This window comes from Lampris incognitus, chromosome 5 (assembly GCF_029633865.1).
Source record: "Lampris incognitus isolate fLamInc1 chromosome 5, fLamInc1.hap2, whole genome shotgun sequence".
NCBI lineage: Eukaryota > Metazoa > Chordata > Actinopteri > Lampriformes > Lampridae > Lampris > Lampris incognitus.
In genome coordinates, this window is record NC_079215.1 from 8,072,176 (window position 1) to 8,081,852 (window position 9,677).

The window sequence follows — 9,677 nt, forward strand, 5'->3', positions numbered from 1 at the left end:
GGGGGCCCCCCTTGCCTGATGCCGCCGCGGCCGGGCCCCCCCTGTCCGCCGGCACCCCCGCCACTACCGCCACCACCACCTCCTCCTCCTCCTCCGTACCTGTTGGGTAGCTCGTCTCCGAAGCGCGCCATTCTGTAGACACCAAACGCCAGTGGTTAAGAAGGAGCCGGGGGGAGATCTCAGAGCGACACCTCCACATTCCACCACCCCATCAAAGCCTGGGCTCTAAACACACATGCAGGATGGAGTTTCACCGTCTCTCCCTCTCCCTCTCCCTCTCTTTGTCCCCCGGTCTGTCTCTCCGCCTCGGTTTTCCCCCGGATCTCGAGCACCGAGCAGATTCCTCCGCCGGCGTTTTCACGTGGGTGCACGCGCGCGAGTAAGACGGCGTGGAAGGGGGCTGGCAGGAACGCCGGGAAGAAGGGGGGCGGAAAGGGGAAAGCGAGCGGCTGCCTTCTTCTCTCGCGGTGTGTTCGGAATAAGAATGGGAAGCGTCTCGAAATCACTTTTGCCGAGAGAGAGAGAGAGAGGAGGAGGACACAAAAAAAAGAAGAGAGAGAAGAAGAAGAAGAAGATGATGATTTGTGGCTCGAACGGGCCTCTCTCGGCGTGGCGCGGAGGGCCGGTCAAAAAGGTCCCGAAAAGGGGTTCTCGCTCTCTCCGGTCGAAGGGAAGAGTCGTCCTCGTTCGGCAGAGGGGAAAATCCTCTTTAACGAGGGAGCGCTTCGCATTTCGCTGTGCAAAACCAACACATCCTCTCTCTCTCTCCCCCCACCACCACCACCACCACCACCCCCCCCCGTCGCGCGCCAATCACACGCGAGAAGAGTGCATAGATGACAAGCTCAATATTGCAATCATCTTCCAAAGTAGGCTACCCTAATTACGGACTGCGTCTTTTCTCCACAGCGTGTAGTGCATCTTGACAGGGTCTGCAGTTCCCCCCCCCCCACCACTCTCTCTCTCTCTCTCTCTCTCTCGCTCGCTCTCTCTCCAGGTCCACCGGGTTTTTTTTCCTGCCAGCGAGACAAAAATAGAAATAGATAAAGGGGGAATTCTTCAATAATTCATTTATTTCGGTGCCATACCCGCAATGTTTGATCTAATACGGCAAATCCCCCCCCCCACACACACACACCACCTCCTCCTCGCGCTGACTCCCCCTCTCCCCCTCTCTCGCTCACCACATCGCTCGGCTCTCAACGCAAACGCCGACGGACGGGGGCTTCCCCAAAAAAAGCCGAGCCGGGCGACATTTGTTGATGTTCGGCGACGGACGGTGCGGTAAGTGCCTCTCTCTCCCTCCTCCCCCCCACCACCACCACCACCAACACCACCAACACCACCACCGACACCACTAACACCCCTCGCCAAGGCGTCGGTCGGTCACCGATTTTGGGCGTGAGCGAGCGCTGGAGATGGAGGGGAGGGGGGAAGAAGAAAAAAGAAGGATGCTCGGGTCCTTCACGCCCTCTCCCTTCTTTTACACGCGCACGCACGCGCGGGAAGAGTGGGCGGAATAGAAAAATAAAAAATAAAAATATACGTCCACGGGAATCATCTATAATCCAAGGTCGGGAGAGGAAGAATCCCGGGCCAGTAGGATCCGGAGGAGCAGACAACGACCACTGGGAGAGGAGGCAGCAGCAGCAGCGGCAGCAGCAGCAGCATCGTCAATCCGAGGTCGAAAAAAACCACGACGGCGCGGGTGGGTTCGCATCTTCTTCTCCTCCTCTTCCTCCTCCTCCTCCTCCTCCTCCTCCTCCTCCTCCGCCACCAGGCAGGGCGCAACCCGCGAGAAAACGTGAAGCATCCCAGTCCGGCAGCATTGCAACTCCGCCCCCCCCCTTCTCCCTCTCCCCTCGCCCCGTCACCACCACCACCTACAAAAGGTTCCCCACCCACGCCCCCACCCACCAAAAAAAAAGAGAAAGAGAAAGAAGCGCCCAGCCTCGCAGACGCAGAGCAAGGCGAGTCCAATGGGGCTCCTCTCTTACAGGAGCGCTCTCCCCCTCTCTCCCCCTTATCTCTCTTTCTCGCCCCTCTTCGCTGGGGTTACGTGCACGCCACAGCGCCGCGGGTCCGGAGGCTGCGCATCACCTCGGCGATCGAACCCCGCGGAGGAGGCGAAACCGGCGCGCGGCACCGGGGAGAACGCGTCGCGCGGGCGGCTTCGTGCGGTCCGCCGAGCGTCGCCGTGGACATCCGGTCGGCTGCCGGACGGTAACGGTGAGCCGACTGCGGCGGCCGAGCCGGCCGATCGTGCGTGACGCCTCCCCGCAGCGACGCGTTTAAACCCGCTAACTAACCACCACCACCACCGGCACGCACGCACGCACACACGAGCGCGCGCGTGCACACACACACACACACACACGTGCACACACCTCGAGAAAAAAATGTGGTTCTTTTGGGGGAAGCCTTTGCACGACGATCCCGCATCCCGGTGTTACACCAAAATCCGTGACCACCCCCCCCCCCCTCGGATTATGTGACCCCCCCGTCCATAAAACGCTCTATTTGGGCCACACGCCAGATGCTGATCCGAATCTTAACCGCACCGAACCCACGTGTAACATCAGCTGTCTCCGACCCCACGCCTACACCGAACCACCCTGAGCTTTACGCCTGCAGTGAACCTTTACTACACCGCCGTCCCCCCCGTCCCAAACAGGGCGGTCACATAATCTGACGGGTCACACATTTCGGTGCAACACCGCGACTATACCAACTTCCTTGGAGATTTTGGTCAGGGTCACCTGTTTTACGGGTAGAGTCCCTGGAATTTCCTTTTTAGCTAAATGCGTGGAGATTAAACGTCCGCTTTACTGATTTTCAATCAGCACGAGTTTTCAAAGTGACGTGAACGCCGCTGTAAAGCGCGCGCGACTCAAGTTCCGGTCAAAACTTCCCGCGAGTACTCGATCGCTACAACGTTACAGTCTCCACGATCTGACGAGGTCCCCGCAGATTTAGCGGTGGCTTCACACACACACACGCACACACACACACACACACACACGCGCACACACAAAGAAGTCCGAATGTCACTGTAACGGCAAACCGCAGTCCCGTTAATCTGACCTATAAACGATGACGTCAGTTTGGAGAGGTGGTCAGCGGTGAAGGATCCGCGCGTGACGTTTGGTCGTTGTCTTTTGTGGTGACGTCAAGTCAAGTCAATGCAATTCTATGTGTACAGCCCAATATCCCAAAATGACCAATTTGCCTCAGTGGGCTTGACAGCAACACAACATCCTGTCCTTAGACCCTTTAACAGGGAGGAAAAAGCAGAAAGAAAGCTCAGGGAGAGCAACAGAGGAGGGATCTCTCCCCCAAGACGCACAATGGACGTCGTGTTCGCACAATTTACACGATACGTCACAGAGGGTAACTGAATTATAATGGAATTATAAAATGCATGTAGAATATGATGTGCAGGTTGCCAAGCAGTGTCCAGACGTCACCGGAACAGCCCAGGACCCCAGCCACGCGACCACCGTCATCATGTTAAAAAAAACAACAAAAACAACCCAGGATAACAAAATGATATGGCTTTATAAGATATATAAAAAGAAAACGTGACGACGTGACAACAGTTCCCCCGTTTTTCGCTCCCAACAACGTGTTCACCCCAGTTTTGGCGACTTAAAAAAAAAGTCACAACGCCTCGTGGTTTACTCGCGTCTTTCCATATATTGGCGCCTACAGGCGAAGGAGGCAGTGATATGCTCAGCCGCTACCTTACGGCAGTGGCGGATCTAGAGATTTCTTCCTGGGGTGGCAAAGGGGCGGCATGAGGTTCAAGGAGGGGGGGCGCAATGGACATTATTCTAAACTCGGATTTCATCGAGTGTATTTTGTTCTCTACTGTTTGAGACGAGTTTGGTGCGGGTCTCACTGACCTTCCCCATGCATGTACACAAAATATACTTTAAAAACATATTATCTGATTTATAAATGGGGTGGCAACAGGGGGGGCAAGACTGTGTCCCAGAGGTGGCAGCTGCCACCCCTGTTGCCACCCCGTAGATCCGCGCCTGCCTTATGGTAAATTAAACTCGGCTGATTTGGCAACACCACCACCACCCCCCCCCCGCCCGCCTCCAACCGAGGGTACCAACTAAGTTGGAGAAGTAGGTCTATCGTGTCCAAACGTCCAGATTGTGGTTGTGAAGTTGATTGTGTTCGTTCCTGTAAGGGATCACTGATAGTTTGAGGACGGATTCAAAGTTTTTTGGGTTTGTTTTTTTTACCCTATTCTTCTCCCCTCCAAGCCGTCTGTCGTTATCTGGCTTTCGTATCTGAGACGCCTTTGAAGACGAGCCCACACCGCCGTCCTGCAAGCTGTTCGCTCCAACTAAACCCAACCCAGCTGTCACCTTTCCAAAAATAATAAAATGTGAAGGGGGAGGGGGAGAGAGGGGACGATGCTAAATTTTAAGTCTGGCCTTCGCCTCGAACGCACAAAAGCAAACACAGGTATACACTGTCCTAAGAGCGTCGTTCAAAGCTGTACATCCGGGTCTTTTCTTTTTGCTTTGGCTCGCTGATGAAGACGGCAACTACTGAGGACCCCATGACCAGGGTGGTCTGACCTTTTTTCTTTAACTGACAGGCCATATTTTATACGGACGCCCCTACTCCAGTCCAGTCTTACCGGGTTGGGTGAAAACGGCCCATATATATATGCGACTCACCCTTTGGCGCAGACGTAGCAGCTGTCAGACGGTTGCTCACAGACAAGAACTGCTCAACTTTTGCCGCGAATTTGCCGCCACGTCACACCGGCGTCTCCTGTGTGTCACCGATTCAAGTCCCCCTTGCTACAACGGGTAAACCGGAACTACATTTTCATTTGTTAAACGTAAGGCTGGTGTTAAACAGACTATACAGAAAATATTACCACCGGGTTTTGGGAACGATCACCGAGAGAGACAGACAGGCAGGCAGGCAGACAGACAGGCAGACAGGCAGATAGACAGGCAGGCAGGCAGGCAGACAGGCAGATAGACAGACAGACAGACAGGCAGGCAGATAGACAGGCAGGCAGATAGACAGGCAGGCGGGCAGACAGACAGACAGACAGACAGACAGGCAGACAGACATGAGCACCATATTGACTCAGCAACACAGAGATGTGCCCCGTTGCTTTCCGACATGGCAGCCGAATATTTGAGGCGTTTATCGTCACTTTGGCGGCTCGGTAGCTTTTGCTGTCGTTTTCCCATTTACAATTATTAAGTGAAGTCGGAGTCCTTCGTCCAACGACTACTGAAAGGAGCTTGTTGTGTGTTTATCTTCTTTTTGGAAGTATTTTCGGCCATACGTACACGACTCCGTGTTTCGGTTAATGTTAGCTACCGCTAGCTAACGACCCCGCCGTCACCGAGATTTTAAGTCGTTCGCTGATTGGTTAACACTTCTGATTGGCAGTCGCGTTGACCTATCCGCTACCTTCAGCAGATTTGAGGTTGGAGCGGCTCATCTAACCCGGAAGAGGAGGACAGTTTTGCCCCTTTTCCGCTACATGGTACCGGCTCGGCTCGGCTCGACTCGCTTCAGGGTCGTTGTCCTTACCGTAACAGTACCCCCCCCCCTCAGCGTAGCTGGATTTTCGGCCCCCCAGTTTTTTCAATTTCAAATGGTACGTTTACGATAACTCGCTTCGACCGCTTCGCTATTTAAAAATGCCGGGCGATATGCCGTGCGCGCATTGATGACGCCATGACGCAAAATGACGCAGTGACGCGTTTCTCTGACCAATCGGAGGTCTGCATTGATTTTGATACCCGCTCCAGTTTGGCAGCAGAAAGGTGGCAACAGTTACCAAAAATGCCGGCACTTTCCAGTAACGGGAAAACGGGCGAGTCGAGCGGAATCGAGTTGAGCCGGTACCACGTAGTGGAAAAGGGGGGCCTTTGATGGCTGTCAAGAGCGGAATGTAGCAAAGAAGGAAGCGGCGGTGACACCTTGGCTGGCTGCCACGCTATGACGCCGTGGCCCCGAAACCGGGGTGGTTCTCGCCGCTTGGGGCGCTGTCCGACGTGCTGAAAACAGGAAAGCGTGAGAACGGGAGACCACCACGTCAGCCAAACGCTACCAAACGTCAAAATGCTGGTGGGCTTTTGGTCCACTCTACTAACCGTCTTGGCAGACAGCCTAACCAAGCCTTACTTGGCAAGTTCCAGTTCATTCTGAAACTCTAAGCTCCGAGATAAAACACCGAGGCTGTCTAGACCATATCTGGCGCACCTTGCCGCTGTGGTCGGGGAGGGGAAAGGTTAGTTTCACCCTTTCGGGAATTTCCCCTCTAGCTAACATTGTCTGCAGGGAACGTGGTGAAGGACTTGTTTTAGGACTATGACCGTATAACGTCATACCATGCAGAAACACCAATCCAATTCCCGGATCCCATACCATACCAGTGATTGTTTAGCCCTACTAACCGATGCGTGTGTGTGTGTGTGTGTGTGTGTGAGAGAGAGAGTGAGAGAGAGAGAGAGAGAGAGAGAGTGAGAGAGAGAGAGAGAGAGAGAGAGAGAGAGGGGGGGGGGAGAGAGAGAGAGAGAGAGAGAGAGAGAGAGAGTGAGAGAGAGAGAGGGAGGGGGGGGAGAGAGAGAGAGAGAGAGAGAGAGAGAGAGAGAGGGAGAGAGAGTGAGAGAGAGAGGGAGAGAGAGAGAGGAAGAAAGAGAGTGAGTGAGAGAGAGAGCGGGAGAGAGAGAGTCGGGAAGGGGTGGGGTGAGGAATGGCAAACCGCTTTATGCTTTGCGCGATCGCGGGAATCCATGCAGTGATCAGAGAGAGAGAGAGAGAGAGCGAGAGACAGAGAGACAGAGAGAGAGAGAGAGAGAGGAGTGGCGATTCTGTCCATCACTTATTGATAATGAAAGGGAGAGGAGGGGTATAATGGCCGCTGTCGATTATTTCCGATCTGTTCCCGCTGTACATTGCTACACAGCTTCTGGATGCCGGCGAAGATTTCCCGGGGTCTCTGCCTGTGCGTGGCGTGTGCGTGGGTAGGGCTCTTTGCGCGTGAGCGAGAGAGAGAGAGAGGGGGGGGGGGAGAGAGGGAGAGAGAGAGAGAGAGAGAGAGAGAGAGAGAGAGAGAGAGAAGAGAGCGAGAGAGAGAGAGAGGGAGGGAGGGAGAGAGAGAGCGAGAGAGAGAGAGAGACAGCGCGAGAGAGAGAGAGAGAGAGAGAGAGCGAGAGAGAGAGCGTGTGCGTGTGCGTGCGTGTGTATGTGCGTGCGTTGCAGAGGGAGGGAGTTGTGCCGGGGGCGCGATGCGCCGCATTGTCATTCAGGGAGCGTTCGCACAGGCAACCCCCGCAGGAAGCCCTGGCGCCTCCCCTTCAAACGAGGACCCCCCTCCCTTTACCCCCCACCCCACCCCATCCCCCCCACACACACGCCTCCCGCCCCCTCTTCCCTTCCCTCCCTCCCTCCCTCCCTCCCCTTGGTTCTCTGATCTCACTCAGCACGCAGCAGAGCTCCAGCTGTCTGAGATGTATTGAACGAGAGAAGGGGGGGGGGGGCGAGAGAGAGTGAGAGAGCGCGAGAGAGAGACAACAGAGGGGGTGTTAGGGTCAATTAACGTGAATCTCAAAATGTAAATGGACCCCGCCACGCAAAACCAATAAATGAATAAACTCGACGGTGCTGATGCGACTCCTTATTTGATGACGCGATGACGCCTTCATAGAAATAACGACACAAATGAAGCGCTAATTAAGTGTTAATAACTACCACATTCACCATTTGTAAAGCATCTGTACAGCAAGACACGCACCAATGGTCAGCGTGTTAATAGATGTTTATAAATACCTACCAATACTGCAACTCGTGATTAGCTCGTGCAAAAGTCTACATAGTGTGCTAATCATGTACTTACACTTCTCTAAAGGGTCTTGTGTTACTTTACACTGTTGTGAGTCTCAGGGTGCTGCTGGCCTTCCAGTCTCACGTGTAAATGCTTTGTGAGGCCTAGACAGTCCTCACTGTAGAGGAGCTCATACAAAATACCTAACAACTAGTAACGGCCTGAACTAACCATGAGTTGCAGTATTAATAAGTGTTTATAAACATCTATTAACACGCTCACTAAGCATTGGGGCATGTCTTGCTTTACAAGTGATGAATTCAGTAGTTACTAATGCTTAACTAATGTTCCATTTGTGTCGTTATTATAAAGTGTTACCAGATATTCTTTTACATACATTTGCTTATGACGTGCTCATGGTTTGATTTGATTATGATTATGATTATGATCACCCCCTTGGGCATTTGGTTGGATGAGAGTATGAAGCCGATACAGTATTTTGAAACGAAAAGAGCTGCTTGTGGGTACCCTATTATATATATATATATATATATATATATATATATATATATATATATATATATTGTTTTTCTTACAAAAAAGATGCAACTCTTGCAGTCTTTTTTCGAAAACGTCAACGTAGCCAGGGTACGAACACATACTGGAGCACTTTTAAGCTGAGTTCCCCCCCCCCCAACGTTTCCCCCCCCCCTCTTCTGCTTCTTTCTAATGCAAAAAGCACTTTGAGCTGCACTCTCTCAGAGCTGCGTTTCTTTTTTTATTCCTTTTTTTTTGTTTTGCTTTTAACTCCGGTACACGACAGCACCGTGTTTCACATCGTGAGACATTTCTTGTTGCTTACAATACACGTAACACCAGTGACATCAGAAACAAAACTATATATAAATATATATATATATATACAAAATACATAAAATCAATAGTATAAGGGACATACTGATAATAAAATGACTTGGAAGAATATCCATGTAACAGATGTAAAGGATAATGCCCGACGAGGTGTCCATTATCGGGGATTGATGCTTCTGCGGAGTCCATTAATTCCCGACTAGGGACACGTCGAAAGGCATTATCCCACTTACATCATGGTCACGTGCCAAAGGGGGGGCGGGGGGGACAAGACCATTATTTTATATTTTCATGCGTTTCTCAATCAAAGTCTACAGTTTTTCCACAAGCTATAACTCAGTTTCCATGGTAACACTTGAGGGTTTGACTAATACCTGGAACATCCATTGCCATCCCATAAAGTTCCTATGCAACTGAAACGTTGTTCACGACCCCGGTAAATAGGACAAGCCTTAATTAGGACTTGGCAACGGGAGATATTTCTATAGATCCCTTTGGCTCAGCTATGAGCCGGAGAGCTAACGTTACGCTAGCAAGCTGCAAAGACATAAAGATACAGAGTTGAGTTTTGAAGTTTATGTTCTTTAGCCCATTTCTTGTTGCCTCGTCGTCTCGTGGGAGGCGATGGACAGTGTGCCATCGCTGACAGGAACAGTCTGGTTTAGTTTTAGGCTCATGATCGAAGCACTTCCGTTTACGCCACTCATTAAGTTTCGTCTTCTTTTTTTAAACACGGAAGAGCGATAGCTAACACCTACTCAGCCAAATCTCCCGCCGGTCTGCGATACTGCTTCCGCCGAACACAGGAAGTGTTACCCATAATTGTTTCCCTAGTGACCCCCCCCTCACCCCCAGGAAACGCGTGGATAACGCTGCGTATGTTTGACAAACATTAAATATAATCTGACAGTATGTTTAACAACATGACTAGCTAGCTTTCCAGCCATGTCATTGTCCCCAAACCAATATCAAGAGTTTCACAAACGAT

The 9,677-nt window shown here is 52.0% G+C and overlaps 1 protein-coding gene across 1 annotated transcript in view; it reads right to left on the reverse strand.

The window, feature by feature from the left end:
* Window positions 1-131, reverse strand: part of LOC130112387 (voltage-dependent P/Q-type calcium channel subunit alpha-1A-like) — a 545-nt gene extending 414 nt beyond the window's left edge. The window contains exon 1 of the mRNA XM_056279724.1: window positions 1-131. This exon is cut by the window's left edge and continues 205 nt beyond it. Coding sequence (XP_056135699.1) covers window positions 1-131 — 131 coding nt within the window.
* Window positions 132-9,677: the final 9,546 nt, after the last annotated feature.